Source organism: Sminthopsis crassicaudata, chromosome 4 (genome assembly GCF_048593235.1).
Source record: "Sminthopsis crassicaudata isolate SCR6 chromosome 4, ASM4859323v1, whole genome shotgun sequence".
Taxonomy (NCBI): domain Eukaryota; kingdom Metazoa; phylum Chordata; class Mammalia; order Dasyuromorphia; family Dasyuridae; genus Sminthopsis; species Sminthopsis crassicaudata.
In genome coordinates this window covers 130,919,471-130,940,792 of record NC_133620.1, presented here as the reverse complement: position 1 = coordinate 130,940,792, position 21,322 = coordinate 130,919,471, and the positions used below count along the sequence as shown (strand labels likewise).

At 34.1% G+C, this 21,322-nt stretch overlaps 1 protein-coding gene across 3 annotated transcripts in view; it reads right to left on the bottom strand.

Moving 5' to 3' along the window:
* The window catches only part of AGPAT4 (1-acylglycerol-3-phosphate O-acyltransferase 4), a 170,686-nt gene that overhangs the window by 108,239 nt on the left and 41,125 nt on the right, over positions 1–21,322 (bottom strand). For all 3 annotated transcript variants that reach the window (XM_074309379.1, XM_074309381.1, XM_074309382.1), the window contains one exon: positions 6,291–6,548. In XM_074309379.1, the coding sequence (XP_074165480.1) occupies positions 6,291–6,468 (178 nt within the window). In that variant the 5' untranslated portion in view covers positions 6,469–6,548. The remainder of the gene's footprint in view (positions 1–6,290; positions 6,549–21,322) is intronic.

Here is a 21,322-nt window from a genome sequence, read left to right as displayed (position 1 = left end):
ATCCACTGCATCACTTAGCTGCCCATAACCACAAATGCAGAGTTTTAAAGATGAAAAATGCTATCTATCTTCTGAATGAGAGTGATGGACTCATTATTCAGAATGAGTCAGTTTTGGACAAGACCAATATGAGAAGCTATTAGAATGCTTTTTTGTTACAATGTTTTGTTTTTCTTTTGTGGGGATTGTGGGGAAAGCCTCCCCCTACTTTGGGGATTAAGAGGGAGATAGGGAAACGTATGGAGAAAAAAATGCTTGATAATGGAGGGCTGCTCTGGTGAATTCCCTGTATTTAATCTCCTCTTTACAGTTAAAGAAAGAGGCATAGGAAAGAAAGGAGACAAAATGACTGAAAGAGCCTCAAAATCTGTGGCTGAAAGGATTCAATCCTATCTTCAAATATTAAGCAACAAAAACAAGATTACAGATAAGAGGTTTGAGAGAGCTGCCTATTTGGGCAGATGAGATGATAGATATAGTCCAAAGAGAAAAGCTATTCTCCCTGGTGCCTCTCTAGAAGCTCTATCTTCCCAAGTGTTTGTACATTCTTCACTTTCTGCCTAATTCCCTCCTCACCACAACCTCCCCCAACCAAATCTATCAATCTCAGATTTTATCTATTTTTAAAATGACAGACAGGGGGGGAAAAAGGGAAAGACAGATCTCTGGTACTTTTAGAGAATTAGCACAAAATTTTCAACAGTACAACATCACTCACCTGTCCTGTCTGAATAAATTCAGCTAATTCTATTCAAATTCCTTTTATTTCTGACTTCCTGTTTGCAATGCTATTTCTGTAAGTGCAGTATTTTGTTCAGGTTTCAGTAGGGGGTTCCTAGTTATTGAAATAGCTTTCTGACTGAGAGGGGAAACTCCTTTTTATCTATAATAAACTTTAAGAAAGTGATTCTCTAGGCTTCATATCACTCAAGTTCATTTGTTCACTTGAGGAAAATATGTGGTAATTTTAGATTTTCAAAGCTCTAATTTTTACTATTACCAAGAGACCATTTTTCTACATCACTGATCTTAAACATTAACTCTTATTTTATAAAATAAAATTTCTTGGTCATTGGAAATGTTGCCTGAGAATTTGTTTTTTAATAGTATAAACTGAAACAATTCAAGAATACTTAGCACTTCATTCTGGACAGTTCCAATGAAAAGGTGATGGAGAGAGCCACAGACAATCTGATTTTTATCATTTAAAATACCATTAAATAAGAGTCATTGACATTGATTTTAAAACTTCACCCTAACAGCTATGGAACCCAAGGTGAGAGTTACCATCTTGCTAATGAAACTTTCCTTATATGTTGTCTCCCCTGTTAGAATATGAGCTCTTTGAGATAAAAAAAAAAATCTTTACTTTCTTTTGGTATTCCCAGAGTTTAGCATAGTACTCTGTATATTTTGTTGTTATTATTTAGACTTTTTTCAGTTCTATCAGACTCTTTGTGGCCCCATTTGGGGTTTTCTTGGCAAAGATACTGGAATGGTTTGCCATTTCTTTCTCTAGAATAAATGAGGAAACTAAGGCAGACGGGCTTAAATGACTTGATCAGGATCATCACACAACTAGTAAGTGTCAAAAGCTAGATTTGAACTCTGGAAGATGAGTTTTCAGGACTTTAGGCTCAGCATTCCATCCGCTGTCCTGCTTTCCTCATTGAGTCATTCTCTTTCTTGAGTTTCCTTAAAATGAATGGACTAGGTGGTCTCTAATGTTTCTCCAAGTTCTAAATCTATGTTCCCCTCCTAACTCAACGAGAACAAAGACCTATCTTATTTCTTTGTTCACCTATAGTACCTAACAAAGTATTCTACTCATAGTAGGCACCTAATAAGTATTTGCCAGGTTGCTTTCTTATTAAATAGTACAATGTATTATAACTTATGACACAGTTACCAAGAATCATCATTCATCTCTCTTTCATTAGCTCTCTGATTTTTTTACTGTTCCCTCATATGTTCTGGCTGCTTTCTTTTTATTCTCTCATTTTTCCTTTGCTCTTCTATGCCTTACAAGTGTTAGTATCACTTAATGGTTCCCATAGGTATTACTTATCCAGTTCACTACCCTCAATGACAAATAAATTGGTTTCCCCAGGGCTTAACTAAATGCATAGAAAACAATTCCTGGTCCAGGTCAGTTATCTCAGAAGTTTGGAACAATTTGTTCCCAGAATGAAGCTCTTTGCTAACTAGTTCAGCAGAGGCCTGCCACAATTGTCACCCAAGGCCTCAGAATGAAAAAGTGCCTTAAAAGCTTATTAAAGACTACAATCCATTATCATTGAACTTTTCATGTAGAAAAGGCTCATGATGACAGAAAGGAGCCACGGGACTGTGTAAAATGAACAGGTCAGTTACTTACTTCTACTAACTCTGAAGTTTATCTCTGAAAGATAAATCCTATAACCCCTGGGAGTTTCCAGGGAGGCCAAAGATTAAGTGAGAGCCACAGCCTGGATTATTCTGGCTCTCTGATGGCATCATCAAGTCAGATTTGACAGAGTCAAGGACAAATAACTGGTTGGACTTGAAATGCTCCCTTTTACAGCTGCCTGTTACAGTTGATAATTAGAGGGTTACCATTTTTCCAGACCTTTGAGAAAAATAAAAAAGAACAGACAAGCACTTCAAGGCTCTATAAAAACACTAAGATTTGTAGAGATGGTGCCCTGTATTTATGTCTGTTTTGATTAACTTAAACTGCAAGAAGGGAGATGGGAGTGTTCAGAGGGTGGGCAGGAACTCCTAGTTACTGTCTTAACTTGATAATCACTAAAAGAGCCAAAAGTCCAAAAGGAGATCAAGGAAGAAAGAATAAAATGACATATCTTACACCTTTAATTAGTTACAGAGTTAGCAATTGGTGTGTTTACTGAGCATACTGAATTAATTTACATTGAGTAACATTTGGAGGAGGGGAGAGAAGGTGCAGGGGAAAAAAAATTTAATTGATTAAAAAAAAAGCAAGTAAAGAAAAGGTCTAAGACTAAGAGAATTGTTACTGAAATGGAAAAACCTACTGAGAAATAGACAATATGGTAGGGGTACTTCTAAGATCATATGGTTCAATCCACTGATTTATTTAATGAGGAAAACTTCTTCTAACAGAGATTAAATAATTTGACCACCTGAGTAATATGAGTATTACTCACATATGAGATAGGTAGCAAGGCAACATTTGAAGCTATGTCCTTTGACTTCAAATTCATGGCATTTTCATATAGATAGAAATAGTACTTGAGTTCCTGCTTTTATTCTGCCATCTTGGCTCCACCTATAAATGATACTTGAATTCTTCATGTTTTATTTTTCCTTTTTGAAAAGAGAAACCATAAACTATCAGGAGAAACATGTGAAAGTTTCCATTCTCTATCTCAATCACTTCTTTACTTCATTCAACCAACAAAAATTGATTAATCATCTAAGATGTGCTAGGCACTATCCTAGGATTTGAGAAAAGACATAAAATCCTATCCTTTTATTTTTTGGATGGAGGTGATGGTAATTTTTCTTATTATAAACTTGACACACATCAACATATACAAAGAACATATCCATATTCAAAGAATAGAAAATTGTTGATTATATTACAAGATGGGAATTTTTATTAGTCATAGTTTAAAAAAAAAGATACACATTAAATTTAACATCATACCCTGAAATATTTATCCCTTATGAATTTCCTTTTGTTTCCATTTGCATGGTATTAAAATGTTTAGTTGATTTTTCCCCTTTGATTTTTTTTTGTTCTATCAACATAACTCAACAAGATAAGGAAACAGGCTTAAGAATGTGTCCACTGCCAAAGGCCTAGTTAAGGGTGTTGAAGTGTCATGAACACTAATATTCTGTCCTCAATTCCAAAGAGAATACTAAGACTAGAGGAGTTGAGTGATTATCCAAAGTCACAACCAGTCACTGGAGAAGGTGGACCTAAAGAATATATTTTATTTTTTTTTCTTGAGAAGTTGGCTTCTAATTATTAATGCAGCTAATTTTCCAAAATATACACTGACTCATATTCCAGAAAGCATAATTAAACACAAGATAAACAATTTACTTCTCTACTCTGGAGAGGGGGAAAAAGTTAACTTAACAGAAACTGAATATCTCTACAAGATTTCAGAAATTGTTTTGTTTTGTTTTGGTTTTTTTTGGTGTGATTTCCTGGCTGAATTTCCAAACTATAGCCCAGAGCTTATCAGTGATCCAGGTAAGATTTCTGGAATCTTCCTTCACATTACTCTCCACTTACTTCAAACTATTTTTCTAACTCTGTAATTGCCTTCTTTTCTACTACCATATTCTTTTAAGCTTATTTCATGTAGTAAGAAAGAACAGACAAACTATTACTAAGAAGCATGGTGCCTGGAAAATTATATTGAGGTACCTTGGGATTCATAAAAATTCTAAGATGCTCAGTGGATTTGATGCTGTTGAGAAACCTAAAAGGAGAGAACTTCATTTTGGAAGTTGAGGGTGGGGGATGGGATTCTCTAGGCCCATTTGATCTGGTTTATATTTAACAAAAACTTTTTTAATAAAATGTGGAGAAAAAAACAGATGATTGCTCATGTCTCATCCTTTCACTTCTCTAGATTTTCCCAAGAATTGAAATGGGTAAGATGAAATGGAGAGATAGTCTTTTCTCTTGCGGATCTTTGGGCCACTTATGTTTCATCCTTCTTGAGTATGTAATTTGTGGACCTACATGCTCTCTGTGGAGTAGTCTTTCAATGTTAATGCGTATTTTAAAGTACATTAAAATTATCCAGGTTTGAAATCCTAATTCATTTTAGCTACTGTAGAATTCATGTTTTCTTTGATTTATTCAAGACAATTTTGGAAAAGAAAAAAAAATATATATATATATATACTTTTAAATACATACATATATCTATATATGCATACATATGTATATATTTATGCATATGCTTTTATATTTTTTAAAAGACATTTGGAAATGCGGTCCATATTATTTTCCAGCTACTTTGTAGATTACACCCTTATTCCTCTTACCTAGAAACTATATGGATAGCAAGCTACTTGTTTCCATTAAATACTGGCTTGGATTTGCTATACAAAGAAGAAATCTAGAAATCTCAAAACTGATTTCTTGCATTTCAGCCCCAGAGCTCAAACAAAATTTCTAACAGAAAAGAAAAAGAAAATAAGCAGCCCTTGTAAGACTTTAAACTATAAAGGGCCAACAATCCCTATCCTCAAAAACAGGTGACTAGTAATAATGATAGTAATATATTTACATGGTACTTAATGTTTACAAAACACTTTATAAGCATCATCTCAATTTATCCTCACAAAAGTAATAATTATTCTTTTTCTCCTTCAAATGTTCTTAATAATAAATCATTTCATTTGACTCCAATAAGCATTTGTTAATTATCTACTATATGCAAGCACTGTGCTAATTAAGCACTGAAGATACAAAGATGAAACTACTTTAACCTCCCTTAACTTGCTTTTTATTATGTGTATACAGACATATGTACACACTTATGCATGTACAAAACATACACATGTGTGCATATATACATGTGCCCATATAACACATGTACTACATATACACATACATTGGAGTATGCACTCATAAATATGCATACATACATACAGATAGATAGATAGATAATATATAATTGTATATGCATGCATATATATATATATATAAATTCACATGTATATACTTATCTATGAACAGCACACATACACACTGTTTTTCAGTTACCCCATATATAGATTACCCTTATTAATCTCATCTAGAAACCATGTAGATAGCAAGCTACTTGTTTCCATCAAATACTGGTTTGGATTTGCTATACAAAGCAGAGATCTAGAAATCTCAAAGCTGATTTTCTGAATTTCAGCCCCAGATTTCAAACAAATTTCTATACATACATACATATATATACATACATATATATATATATATAAAGTGTGTACATATATACATACATTAAACCTAAACTTGTATAGTGTCTATATGAAATCACCATTCTGATAAAATCAATATGAAATCAAGACCAAGCCCCAAAATATAAAGACAAAGAAGCAAAATCAGGTCTCACACTTCTAAGTCCCAGGTCTTGATCTCCTCAAGTTTAATTTAGGCTAAAAGACTATGGGAATAACATAGCAGTATAACTATCTATCTATCTATCTATCTATCTATCTATCTATCTATCTACACCTAATACTTCCCTTAAGTTAAAGCAAACATTCAATAAGGAATAAAAAGAAACATTAAATAAACATCTTACGGCTGGAAATGCAATAGGCCAGTCTGCAGTTGATCTTCCTGAAGAGCTGTTTGTTGACTGGCCAGAGAACAAGTGTGAAGAGCTGAATAGTGTTTATTATCAGCCCAGACACAATGAATATATAGCAAATTATTAAGTGGCACAGGAACTGAGACTTCAGAAACCCAATGAGGTCCATGGTTTTGTGTGCGTAGGAACTTCTTTAGGAGAATTTTTTCAGGGGAAAAAGGAGAGCAGTCCAGGCACTCAAGAGAAAGCCTGTAAAACACAAAAGCAGAATTAAATGTTAGGAAAATATCACTGGCTCTTTACAGACTATGAGTTTGTTTTTGTTCTTTAGAAAACTGCATCATTTATTTCAGTTTCAAGTGAATGTACCACTTTCCTAAGCAAGCATTTTAAAATATTTATGTCTAATTCATTTAAAAAAAAGAAAAAGAAAAAGAAAAAAGGAGGGGGGTCAGAATATGGAAGTGATCTCAGGGGAAGTCAACAGAAAAAGTCCTGAACTAAATATTGGAAAAGGTGGGTAGGGCTATCAAAATAAAAACTTTGAAATGAAGTGAGGCAGAGCAAATTAATTATAACTCAACACATCATTAATAAACAAGTGGAACCATCATTGGCCAAACCCTCTTGAAACCACAAGTAGTTCCCAACTCGAATGATTTTAACATAACCTAAGGAGTTAAAATGCTGAACTTAAAGTAGCAAATACCTAGCTTTGAGTTCTATTTCTGACACTAACAATGTGATCACAGGCAAACCACTTAACCTCTCTGGGAAGGCATCTGTAAAATGAGTATAATATCTTTAAGGATGTTGGTTGGATCAAGTAACATATTGTGAGTAAAAAGCTCTGTAATGTCAGTGATTATTATTAGTATCATCATCATCATCATTAACCCTAATTCTAATTTTCACTCTCACTCACTAGACTTGGGGCAAATTCATTTAAACTTTCTATAATAGAGTCAGTCCTCAAGTTCACAGAATCCCAGATTATGGGAAATGGAACTCAGTGGTTATCTATGACTTTTTCCTCCTCCCTGCCCCCCCCCCTTTTTTTTTTTTTTTTTTCCTGAGGCAATTGGGATTAAGTGACTTGCTCACAGTCACCCAGCTAGGAAGGGCTAAGTGTCTATGGTCAGATTTGAATTCAGGTCCTCCTGACTTCAGGGCTGATGCCTTATCCACTGAGTCACCTAGCTGCCCCTGTGGTCATCTACTTCAAGCTATACATGAAAGGCATCCCCACTATATCACACTGTCTTTATTTGAAAACTCATAAAGAAAATACACAGCCTCTAGAATGAATGGATGAGAATTTTAAGAATGAGAATAAATGAGCAAAAATCTGTATGTTTATTTACATTTATACAGTACCTATTATGTATCTGGTATTAGGTATCACAACAATCCTGGAAAAGCTGCTCTTATTTCCTCATTTTACATTTAAGGAAATAGAGACAGACTAAAGATTAAAGGACTGGATGAAAATCACAATTAATCATTCCCAGCCTTGGTTCTATGGTTCTACCTATCAATGAATTCCAGTAAAAAAAAAAAAAAATCTGAAGGAAAAAACAAAACAAGTAACAACCCAAACTTTAAAAAAAAAAAAGTTTTAAAGTTAAAAGGACATAACACTAAAGAAATCAGAAGATTTTGCCAAACATTAGTTAGACAAACAAAAATCTTTCGAAGAAATGGAAAAGTAGAATCTGTTTACATTTGTTTTATATTTTTATTAGGGTATGCTGAGAGAAAAGAAGAAGGACAGAATTTATATGAGATAAAACAAGAGGAAGGAAAAAGAGAATTGACAAAGGAAGGGTAAAGGAAGAAGAGAAATAAGTAAGTATGTGAGTGAAAGCAAACAGACCAAATTCCAGTCATAGATGAAGAACTAGAAGGAATCTCACAAACCACCTAGTTCAATCCCCTGACTTAAAAATTGAGAAAATTAAGGAGGTTAATTTATCTGTCCAAAGACACATAAATGTGAAACTAGAATCTGAAACTTCATATCCTTCTCTTCTATATCAGTAATTCATATTTATTTAGCACTTTGAAGTTTATAGATTACTTTCCTTTTATCTGTGAGGCATACCACACATGATATCCCTTCTACAGATGAGGATACAGAGGATGAGGTCAGATTATTTGTTCAAGGTTACACAGTGATAATCAGAACTGGGATTGCAACTCAAGTCTCCCATCTCTGCTACTTATTACCTATCTGAGCTTAGAAAATATATGTATTGTATTTAATTTATACTTTAACATATTTAACATGTATTGGTCAACCTACCAACTGGGGGAGAGGAGGGGAAGGAGGGGAAGGGTTGGAACAAAGGTTTGGCAATTGTCAATACTGAAAAATTACCCATGCATATATCTGGTAAATAAAAACTACAATTAATAAAAAAAAAAAAAAGAAAATATATGTAACCTTTCTGGTACTCAATTTCATCACCTATTAAATAAGGGTTGGCCTTGATGATTTCAAAAGTTCTTCCCAACTTTAGATTTGAAGGCCAACATGTTCCCTCCACTACACTATGCAGATCTAAGTATTCTACCAGATGCACAGGTCTCCCTCGTCTACTTGTGGCTACTCATTCCTGCTTCTAATTATTTACTTATTATCTTCTAGATTTACAAACAAAGTTAAATTCTATAAGAGTCAGGGAAAGGGGGCCCTAAATTTAATCTTTTGTTATTGTATTCGGAAAGGTATAAAAAGAGCTATATATGTACGCTCACCCAAGCAAAACAGAGACCAAACCTCAATATTGATATTCTGGGAATGTCAATTAAGGTTTGTTTCACTATCTAGATTGGCCAGCTGGATAGTCTAGGATGTATCATCAAACCATAGAAAGTATTTTATGTGTATATGTACACACAAGTGTTCATGTGTGTGTACCCATACAATATATATGTGTATGTTCATACATATGTATGTGTATACTCATACAACACACATATATGTATACATATGCAGGTAAACAATCATTCAGCCAGTTTTCTTTAACCTTTGATGGTAATTCTGATTACCCACACACATGAATCCAGAGATAACATGGTCTGAAGATTCATCATTGGACTCCAATACAGCCAGAGCCCATTCATAAATAGTCTTAATATAGACTTTTCCAGGTCTTCAAATTTTAAAGATATTTCATTAAGCTTATAAGTGACAGTAGCAGAGCTCTTGGCTTTTAGGAGTGATTAATGTTTATTTACAAGTTAACAGCCCCTCTGATTTGAAGTTGAATGTTCCAAATGTCTAATCATTGTCTTTGATTACCCTCTAGTAGTTTAATAGAAGCAATGGGGCCTGATTCTCCACCTTGATTTTGGGAGACTGACATTTGCCAACTATTTTGACATTTCTGGTGCTTCTCCAGTCACAGGGAAGTCATGTGATCTGTCAAAGTCATATACTCTGGAAAAGCAGAGATCAACAAATTCACTGCAGAGGGTCATATAAGTCATTGTCACAAAATATAGCCACTTATTAGTGTTTTAGAATAGAAAAGTGGACTCAGACACAGCAGAAATTTCAGAAGTTATCAAGTCCTTGTACATTCCTGACTTTGAGGCCTTTCCCAACCCAAAGATGTGTTACTAAGCCACAAGACTGATCTAATACAAAGAGACTCTTCATTAATGTTGCCCCAGCCGCCAGTATAACAGCAATGCTGTTACATCATAACCAAACACCACAGTAGTCGGTAGCACACAATAGCCACTTAATAAATGCTTATTTCTTTTCTTCCTCCTTCCTTCTGGATTTATTCTCCAGATTCTCTCCAGATCATTTTTATTGATCAAAAAAAAATTGTTGGAGAGGTGCTTTCTTCCAAAAGATCACCCAAACAGGAAAAGTGAAGGTCCAACCTAAGAAAACCCCATCTATCTCTCCCATTTGATGCTTTTACACTCCAAATGTTCTCCCAAGAGCAAGCATATGTCTGAAATACACCATTGATCCTCACTAACTCACCCTTTAAAGTTATTTTTATCTAACACTAATGAAGGAGACTGACTGATATCTAAGTAATGGAGACAAGCAAATGTTACTCAGGAGGAGGAGCTGAAAATGAATCCCTATTAGAAAAGCAAAATGAACTCTCAGATCCAAAAATGTAGATGACACCCTCTATGTCCAGTCCAAAAGATGATACTGCAAGAGTCTGTCTTTGTTTTTTAATGTCCCATTCAATATTTTTGGTCAAATACTTGGACTGAAAACATAGAAAGTATTTTAGTGTGATCTTAAAGATCTAGAAATGGATGTGATGGGCAAAGCCATGAAGTCCTGTGACTGTCCAGACACACTTTTTTATGATCACTACTCCCATAGTTGTCTCTCTCTATTAGGATATAAATTCTTTAAGGATTCAACTCTCTATTTGCCTACAGAATGCTTAGAATATGACTAGTTCTACTAAGTAAAATTTATGTAATGTTCTAAGGTCTACTAAGTACTTTATAAATGTTGTCTCCTTTTATCCTGACAGCAATCCAGGGAAGTGGGTGCTATTGTCATCTCAAAGTCATATGAGGAAGATGAAGTTGACAGTGGTTAAGCAACTTCCCCAGAATCACATAGCCAAAAAGTATCTCAGGCATCATTTGAACTCAGGTTTTTCTGATTCCAGGTCTAAGGCTCTACCCAGTAGGCAGCTCCTAGCATAGTAATTGACATAGAGTAAAAAAGAAATGCTTTTTCTTTCAGTAAAGTGGCACATTGGATAGAATGCCGGACTAGAAGTCAAGAACACGCAAATTCACATCCAGCCTCAGACACTTATTAGTGTGTGACTCCTGGCAAGTCACTAAAGTTTATTTGTCTAGATTTCCTCATCTGTAAAAGGGACAATGACAATTGTGGAAATATATATAGAAGAATTATACATGTTTAACATATATTGGATTGTTTGCCACCTAGGGAGGGGATGAAGGAAAGAAGGGGAAAAAATTTGAAACATAAGGTTTTGCAAGGGTGAATTTTGAAAATTATTTATGTATATGTTTCAAAACTAAAAAGTTTTAATAACAAAAAATGTTTTTAAAATAAAATGAGCGAGACAAGTAAATAACAGACTACTTCAATATCTGTGTCAAGGAAATCCCAAATTGAGTCACAAAAAGTCATACACAGCTGAAACAAAGAAACAACAAATAACTCTAAGAAGGACTGCTAGTAGGTTGGTTGGCAGAAAAACTCTGAAAAGATATTGATTCAATTCAATAACCGAACACAAACAAATGCCAAATAGACTCTAAAATGCGTAAATAAGTAAAAATGTATATAAACACAAAGGAAATACAAAGCTACCACAGAAAGGAAGAACTCCTAACAAGTAGGAAGAAAGGATCTGATAGGCAACAAGAAAAGCCCCAAATTAACAAAATGAAATGTAAGAGGAATACATCAGACTATATGTGCCAAAAGTAGGGAATTCTACCTTCTCTAAATGTTAATCTTTCCCTGTATCTAGCACATTTCTTTTGCATATAATAAACAATAGTATTTGTGGTAAATTCAATTCCAAATAACAAAAATAAACTGCCCAGCTATTTGTTGGGCAAAAACCTGGCTTACGAAAAGACCTAAAGACATAAGTTTGAAAGCTTACTATGCATCAACAATGAACTAGCTAAGTTATTTTTTGTCTGAATTAACTGAAATATATAGGAGGCAACAGTTCCACTATTCTCTAGACTGTGTAGTGGATATAGAGAGAGCGCCTTACTCATACTCAGGAGTTCAAGTACTCCCAGAAACATTAATTAGCTCTAGTGGGAAAATCACTTAAATTCTCTATGCATCTGTAAAATGTCTATAATAATAGCACCTACTTTACCAACATTTTGTTAGGACTAAATGAGATAAAACTATTCTGAGAGCATCTAGAATACTGTGTTTAGTTTTTAAAGAGACACATCAACAAGATGTATTATATACAGAGGGATTTGCTTGGGATGATGAAGAGTCTGGAAACCCTATTTTAAGAGAATCTATCTGTTGGCCTTTAAGGTGTTTTCACTGGAGAAGACTTGGCAAGAGAGAAGGGAGCAGATGGCTGTCTATGAATATTGTTTTAAGGATTGTTATCTGGGAAAGAAAGTAGAATTAAGCCTATATGGTCTTAGAGAATATAATTAGAATTAGAGATGGAAAAACATAGTAAGGCAGATTTGGGGTTCAAGATAAAGAAAAAAGTTCTCAACAATAACAATAGAACTTAACTGTGTACATAACACCAGAACTTCTGAGCTCCCACAGGCTTTTAGTACCAGCAAGTTCTTGTTTCTAGAGACCATCACCTCTCCTTTCCAAACTTAAAAATTTAGGTTGAAGGTAAAACACAGAAATCCTTTTTGTTATACTTCTCCCTGCTCCCTGAAGGGGCTGTTTTAAGAGTTTTACAAATAATCACTAAAACAAACACATGAGAAATCATAATAACAAATTCTAAGAGAAAGTTAGAGAGTTCACAGCTGTTCTTTCAGTAAACCTTGGTCCTCCAGGAAATCTTTTTTTTCTTTTTTTCCTGAGTGACTCCTCTACTTTTCTAGATCTTGTCCTTAAAATCTGCCAACCAAATTCCGCTTAAATAGTTATATAGTTTTAAAAGTAGAGTCAAAAATTTAAATGCACAAAGATGCAGGAGGGAGGTGCCTTAGATCCTTCTGTGAATTCACTTCCACAGTCCTTATCCTAAGCTACAGGAAGCCTTACACTTTGATATAAGAACCCAATTTGAAGTCTCCTCTCCTTTACTGATGGAGGTCTAGCCATAATAATCAAAGAATGAGCAAAAATACATTTTAAAGTCATGAGCCTTATAGGTTATCTAATCTGCCTCCCTCATTCTACAGAGGAAGAGCTGCATTCACCCTCAATCCTTTGGCTATATAGACTTGATAGGGTGCCCTCGATTTAAAAAAAAAAATGTTTTTAAGGAAATCTTTCCATTCTGTGCTTCTGAAAATCTGTCCCCCTCTTTGCTTCTCCAGGCTTCAGGCTGCAAGATAATTATAACTAATTTCTTTACCTTTTTGAATTATTAATTTTTTTTTTTTTTTTTGGCTAGACAATTAGGTTAAGTGACTTGCCCAGGGTCACAGAGCTAGGAAGATGTGAACTCGGTCCTCCTGACTCCAGGGCTGGTGCTCTATTCATTTCAGTACAAAACAGAGGAATCACAAATAGGCATTTTGTGTAAAAAACAAAAACAAACAAACAAACAAAAAACCCCCCACACTTCAAGATTTGGTTATACTTTTACTAAACTTATACCCAATGTGAGAAAAGTGCAAGGAGGCAATCACGCTAGCTGCCCCTTTTCTGGAATTCTCATGGCTAAAGCAAATCTACTAGTTATCTGTTAACAGTTGGTCCTGCTTTTACCAATAAAATAGGTTTCTTTCAGTTACATTTTCAATCTTAAGCTAGTACTTTTTCTCCTTTCTGGAAGATATGAGACTATAAAATTTCTTAGTCCACCTAGGCTACCCAGATTGCTTTTGTCTCTAAGACTGGTATCACCTAATTTTCTCCAACTTGATTCCCCATCCCGCTAACTCTAAATTTCTCTTCTGATCCAATCTCTTATAACATATCTCCCACAAAATACTCAGATTTCCTTAATTTCCAAGTTTTTTATGCTCTGATAATGAAAATATTCTGGGGTAAATAACAACTATAAATATTCCACCCATTTTTCTTACTTTCAGATTCCTCAGGTCCCTCCTAGAAGACGAAGAGGGAAAATTTTCTAGACTCCACATTTCATAATTTTTTAAAAAGTATTTGATTGACAACAAATAATATTATAGAGTATACATTTTCCTTAATCAGGGAGACAAAGGCACTACATCTATTCTATGGGAACTTGTGGTTTCCATACAGAAAATGTTCATAAAGAGGCTAAATGATTATATATCAGAGTTATTGTAAACAGGAGTCCTCCTTAAGTAGAAAACTGGGCTAAATGACCTCCATTCCAAGATGCTTTTCAATTCACTAACTGTAGATCTTCTTAAATATCAGCTAATAGCACCATCTCCTGCCCTTCTGCCTTTTTGAATCATTGCTTGGCTGCCAGGACCCCTCCTTCCTCCCTATCCCTGACCTCTTCAGAATAGGTCCTGGGCTGGATCTAATAAACTTTAGAAATGATTCTGCCCACTGTCTGCATTGTAAAATCCATCATAATATTCTCATTAGAAAATTAACTGTCTTGAAAAGCAACACATTCATGAAAGATTCACGGAGAGCTCAAGAGCTAAGGATCAAATATTGCTGATATAATACAATTAGCATTGCTACAGGCAGAAATATTTTTTAAAAAACCCTTAGACAGAAAGAACGGGCAAAGAGGTTCAGAAAATGAAGTCTTTAAATAGTAACAGCATTAGGAAGCTGTTACTGTAATGCTCTTATGAGGCAAAAATGGCTTGTTTGAATAGGTGGTTTGGATGACAAAGAAAAGGGAGAAATAATTTTAAAGTCATACTTTTCCCACCTTACCTGCTTTCCTGGCCTTCTTCAAGACTCGGCTCAAATCTCAGCTCATCATGCAAGAGGTATTTCCCACCCTCATTCAGTGCTATACTAATTTCTAATACTTCAGTTGGATATTACTTTCCCTTTACAATATATCTATCTTATCCTCATGCACTATGGGCCTGTTCTATTTAGCATAAGCTCCTTAAGAGACAAATTGGTTTTGTCTTTCTTTGTATCCTCAGGATTTAGCACAATGCCCAACTAGCAGGTTTCTTCATCATAATTAAAACAAGATGGTTTAAATAATTACATTTAAGTCCTAAAGAGCCTTAAATATAAAATCTAGATTCAAAAAAAAATTAAAAATACCAGCTATGCAAGTACAAAATAGAGGAATCACAAACAGGCATTTTGTATAAAAAAACAAACAAACAAAAACAAAACAAAAAAACCACTTCAAGATTTGGTTATACTTTTACTAAACTCATACCGAATGTGAGAAAAGTACAAGGAGGCAATCAAAAGAAGTTCAGTCCAGGTCGAAGATACCTGGATTTCTATGTTTATTTCTGGATTACATTTTAAGAAGAATATAGGCAAACTGGAGTCATATCTAGAGAAAAGTATTAATGATTGTTACAAGTTTTTAAACCAACATTTTACAAACTTTTTGGTCTCCAAACCTCTCTACACTCCCCAAAATCACAAGGACTCCAAAGAGCTTTTTTGTTAATATGGGTTATTTCTATCAATATTTGCCCAATTAGAAATTGAAAAAATAAAACAAAATAGATTTAGTAAGAAGAGTTTTATACCTATTTTTTAAAAAATTCTTTAATACCTAAGTTAACATAAGACATCTAGATTGTTGTCTTCTGCATTCATTCTATGCAATATGTTGCTCTGGTTGGAATATATGAAAAAAAAATCAAGCTTCCCATAGATATATAGGAAAGGAGCATTTTTAAAATAATCAACTAATGTATTATTATGAAAGTAGTATAAACTTCAAGGATCTCATGGTTTTTTAACTGAGGTAATTGGGATTAAGTGACTTGCCCAGGGTCACACAGCTAGTTAGTGTTTAGTGTCTGAGACCAAATTTTAACTTAGGTCCTCCTGACTTCAGGGCTGGTGCTAGCTGCCCCTCCAGGGACCTCTTAAAAGGTTCTCAGGGACCTCAAAGGCTTTGCAGATGGCACTTGAAAACTACTGTTATAAAACATGTTGTGGAAGAGTAAGTTGAAGAAGTAGGAGAATGGTGAATTTCAGGGAATATTCAGGAGAGGATAGAGAGAGTACTTGGAGGTATGAAGAGATGTCAGAAACAACAGATGCAAAGTTAATACACTGAAATCATAGCATGCACACACCCCAAATTTAATAAGATATTAAGTGTAGTTAAGGTAAGCATAAAGATGGGGAGATGCCAAGAATAGTTCTGAAATTTAGAACTAGGCTGGCAGGAGGACACTGACTTTTAGGTACAATATTCTGCTTAAATAAGGAGTGACAGTCATGGTGGCAAAAGAAATAACATTGATATTCTTCAAGAAAGAAAATTAGCCCAACAATTTTCATTGGAGTTTTTATTTTTGCAACAAAATCAATCCTGGATATAATCTCTCCTTTTTATCAATTCCTCCTAGTTCCGAATCATCTCCTTTTTGACAATGAAAAATAATTTAGCAAAACAAAGCCAAACATTGAAATCTGTCAGTGTGTCTTTAACAATCTTAATTCTTCAGGAGCTCAATTTCTATCTCCTTCCTAAGGAATGAATTCAATTAGTGATACTAGTTGAAATATTCATTTCTCTAGGAACTCTTCTCCCATAAAGCATCAAAAAGAGTGATGTGAAATGGAGAAGGGATTTTTTTTTATTCATACCAGGATTCTCTCGGTAGAAAAGTAGGAATTCTAAGTTCAAGTCTTGTCTCCACTATTAATGATGTGATTGATTGATTACCTGTCTCCTCTCTGAGCTGCTGTATGCTCATTATAAATAAAATATCAAAGGGGCACAAATTAGGAACTAGAAGGAATTCTCAGGCTATCGAGTCCAACCCTCTCATTTTTAAAATGAGCAATTAAATTACTTGTCCAGGATCACGTAACTACTATATGTGGTTTGGAGGGTTTTGAACTTGGGTCTAAATTCAGTATCCTAGTAGTTAAATCCTGCTTCTTCCTCATTTCTGGGATCCCTTGATAGCTCTAACATTCTAGGAGTTTATGAAAGGCAATACCACATTCTTACTCAGCAAAATTATCTTTAAAACAAAAATTAACTCTTTTCTTTATATTTTAACCCCAAACTGTATAATCTTCCTGTAAGAATAGTGTGGCTTAAGCATACAGCTTCCTGCTTGGGGTTTTCAAAGATAACTCCGAGCTGACCAAATGCTACCTAAAAATATTAATAAGGGGAAGGAGGAAGAATAATTATTTATGGAATGCCTACTATGTGCCAGGCACTCAACTAAGACTATTTGAAAATATTTCATTTGATCCTCAAGACAAGCCTGTTGCTGCTATGCTCATTTTACATAATAGAAGGTGAACAAGTTAAGTAATTTGCCAAGGTCATAAAAGTGTTAAATATCTGAGATCAGTTTCCCTTTTCCATTATTATCAAATTCAATAGTATAATCCCAAAGAACTAGAGAAGTTTTCTTATAAATCAGTGCTTCCTGTCAGCTAGATAAAGCCAGGGACTAATCCTTCTTACATCCTACAATTAAATCCAACATCAATGGAAGTCAACACAATGCACCCACTAGGTTTAATAAGTAGGATGTCAATGTTCTCATTTTAGGGGACACAAACCCCTGGTTCTTCTTTAAGTGGAATTAATATAGGCCAAGGTTTACAACAGATCAGTAATTTACTTCTGGGTTCATAAAATTACTCATTTGGCCCCGTTCTCAACTTAGTCAGCCAAAAAAAAAAAAAAAAGTTTTTATTACTAAGAATGAAAAGTGGCAGCTATTTTAATTTAACAATTCAAATCAACAAATGTAGGTCCTACTATGTTAACTACCACCCCCAAAATAAAAAAAACACACCACTATACTTAGGCCAAGTACAATGAAAGATACAAAGAAAATATATTACTTGCTTTAAAAAAAAAAAAAAAAGTTTAAATCAAATTTAGGAGATAAAACTAGTAGAATAATCCCTAAATAAAGTATTCAAGTCAACAAACACCTAAGTTCCTACTATGTGCCAGATATTGTGTTAAGTGCTGGAAATTAAAAAAAAAAAAAAAAAAAAAAAAAGCAACAATAGGCCTGGCTCTGACTCTCAAGAAATTCATGACTTCATGGGGAAGAAAATATGGTAAACCACTATACTCAAACAAGGTATAGACTAGATATATTGGAGACAATCAAGACAGAGAAGGTACTAGGAAAAAAAAAAAGCCTGGGAAATACTTCTTGCACAAGGTAGGACTTTAGCTGAGATCTAAAGGAAAACAGAAAAACTAGGAAGCAGAGATGAAAAGAGAATGTGAAAAGCAGAATATATAAATACAGCAAAAGAAATAATTATAATAATGGTTCACATTATCTAATATACTGAGTAAATTTAGGATAAGTTCTATAATATCTCCTTGGAAGCAAGATTGTTCATTTCTGTCTTTGTATCCTCAGCACCTGGCACACAGCAGACACTTAATAAATGCTTATTTATTGATTGATAGCCCTTTGTAAGATTTAAGAACTCTTATCAACACAAGGGCCAATTATAATTCCAAAAGGTGGTTGACAAAGTAGGCTACCCATCTAACAAGGTGGGTATTCAGGAGGTAGCATGAAATTTTTGGGTCTGGCTAAAGTGTAAATGTTTTATTTGACTATGAAATTTGTTACAAAGCCAGGAAAGAGGTAGAAAATATATTTTAATTCACTGAAAAAATATTTAATGTAATATTTTAGAGTTTGCAAAGGACTTTATGGTATCATTTGATCCTCAAGGCACAAGCTTTCATTATTTTGATTTTACTTGTGAGGAAACAGACTCAGCTAGATTAAGTGTTTTTCTCAGATTCACACAGCTAGTGAGATCTGTTGATGCAAAACCAAAATTCCCTTACAAGTTTAGTACTCTATCCATGACAACTTCAGCACTCAATCTAAATCACCTCTACAAATAGAGAAGTCACAACTGGTTAGAAAGCGAAGAAAACCTATCTTAAGATGGATCTTGAAAGGCAAACTTAGAAGGTGGAATATTCCAGACAGAATGAAGAGCTAAGTAAAATTAATTTCAAAGAGCTAAGTAAAATTACTTCAAAGTCATGTTGAATTAATACCTGAAACAAGCAATAGAAAGACTCTCTGGATTGAAAAATCTTTGGAACCAGGCTGTAACTACAAAATTACTTAATTAAAACTCATTATTATTTAATGTTTTTGCAGAAGCCTATGCAAAATTAACCTATTTTAAAATTTTATAACACAGTCATATTGGTCTGATATCATCTCAGCACAGTACATTCTGTCTGCTAAAACAAACTAAACTCAGAAGATGGCCATAAATCAAACTCAACCTCTTCATTATCTTCTATAATAAATAACTATAGTTCCCTTTGTAAGTCTAATTTCCAGAATAATAAGAGACTTAAATCTAGAAAGAACTGAGGTTTCTAGTTCACATATAAAAGATGGGTTGATGAGTGAGTAAAGTTAATCCCATAATGCTTTCTTCTCTCTCCCAGGGAATCAGACTGGGATAGGTAAAGACTCATCATTTACCTAAATTCTTCACTTAGAACAAAAAGCAGAAAAGTTGATAAGTTCAAGATCAATGAATTTGGCATTTTCTAAAGTTCCCTCTAGATTTATATTTTATGATTCCCTAAATTTAGGGTATTTATATTTAATGGTGTGTAGGTTTTCATAGACAAGAATTGTGCATATATTCTATAAATACATAGGCTCAGGGATTTAAAAGATTAGTATGGTAGAAAGGGCACCAAATCTGAAATCAGGGACCTGATTTCTGTAGGTCACAAATTCTTTGGGCCATAATTTTCTTATCTACAAAATGACAGAGTTAGATTTGATAGCCCCTGAGGTTAGTAATGCAGTAGATAGAACACTGGATCTAGAATCGGGAAGACTCAGCTTCCTGAGTCCAAATCTGGCCTCTGATATTTACTAGCTGTGTGATTCTAGGCAAATCACTTAATCCTGTTTGCCTCAAATTCCTCATTGGTCAAATAAACTGGAGAAGGAAATGGCAAATCATTTTAGTATCTCTGCCAAGAAAACCCCAAATGGATTTACAGAGTGGAAAACAACTGAAAAATGACTCAACAAGGTCTCTTTCTAGCTTTAAATTAATGATCCTATAATTTATAGTTATAAGGGACTTAGAGATCAGATCATTCTCTCATTTTATAAAGTTGGAAATGGAGGTCCAGAGGTTAAATAATTTGCTCAAAGTTACATAATTTATTGTACCATAAATGCGCTTGGAAGTGCTTGTTTTATTCCATGAATTGAAAATAAAATAAAATTTTAAAAATAAGTAATAGATCTGGATTCCGAACCCCAGTCCAGACTCCAGTTCTAATATCCTTTTCTTATTCTATAAAGGCTCTTCATGTGTACATATAAAAACATATATACACACACACATATATATGTATGTATGTGTGTATGTATAGGGAATTATTCTGTAATTCAGTAGTACTCTACCTTCTTTTAAACAGTTGGACTATAAACAGTCATTTTTTTTTTTTATAGAGGCCAGTCAGAGTCCAAATAATCACTCTTGGAACATCTTGCAGCTTTTTCTAGTCAAAATATGTCCCTCCCCTATGCCAGCCCATCTATGTACAGCCACTTGTCTAAGATCAAGTTGCTTATATACAGTTACTCAGACCAGTTAACTGTTTAAATTGGTTTGCAAACATGGGTTTGTAAGCAAGTTCTAGGGAATTATGGAACCTTAATCTTAGTCATCTAAGTGGCCATCCAACTAGATAGTAACTAAAGAAATAGGCAATTAACAGAAACTACACTTTCAACTACCAATAATTTATGTGCCAATTTCAAGATAACAGTAGATGAAATGTACTTTCAAAGTTGTATCTTTTGATAAAATGATATGCTGTAAAGAAGTTGCCAATAATTGTATTATCAAGTTACAAAGAAAAAGGAAAAGAATCATGAATATGGAACTTAGAAATGGGGAAAATGAGCTATCAAATGAAGAGGTAAATCTTTATAAGTTATATTATTTGATGTACAATCCCTGAACAAAGCTTCAATATTAAAGCTTTCAATGAAGATTCTTCAATTAGCTTTAAAAGCCTTTTAATCATGTTACTCAACTGGACCATAAAATGAATGGGATTTGGCCAAATCTAAGAATCCAGTGGTCATGGAGTCAAACACTCAGCACACAATAATGACATTTACCAGAATTATGTGATAATGCATTAAATAGCCACTTACAATAGTTCCCTACTGAAAGAAAAGGTCTA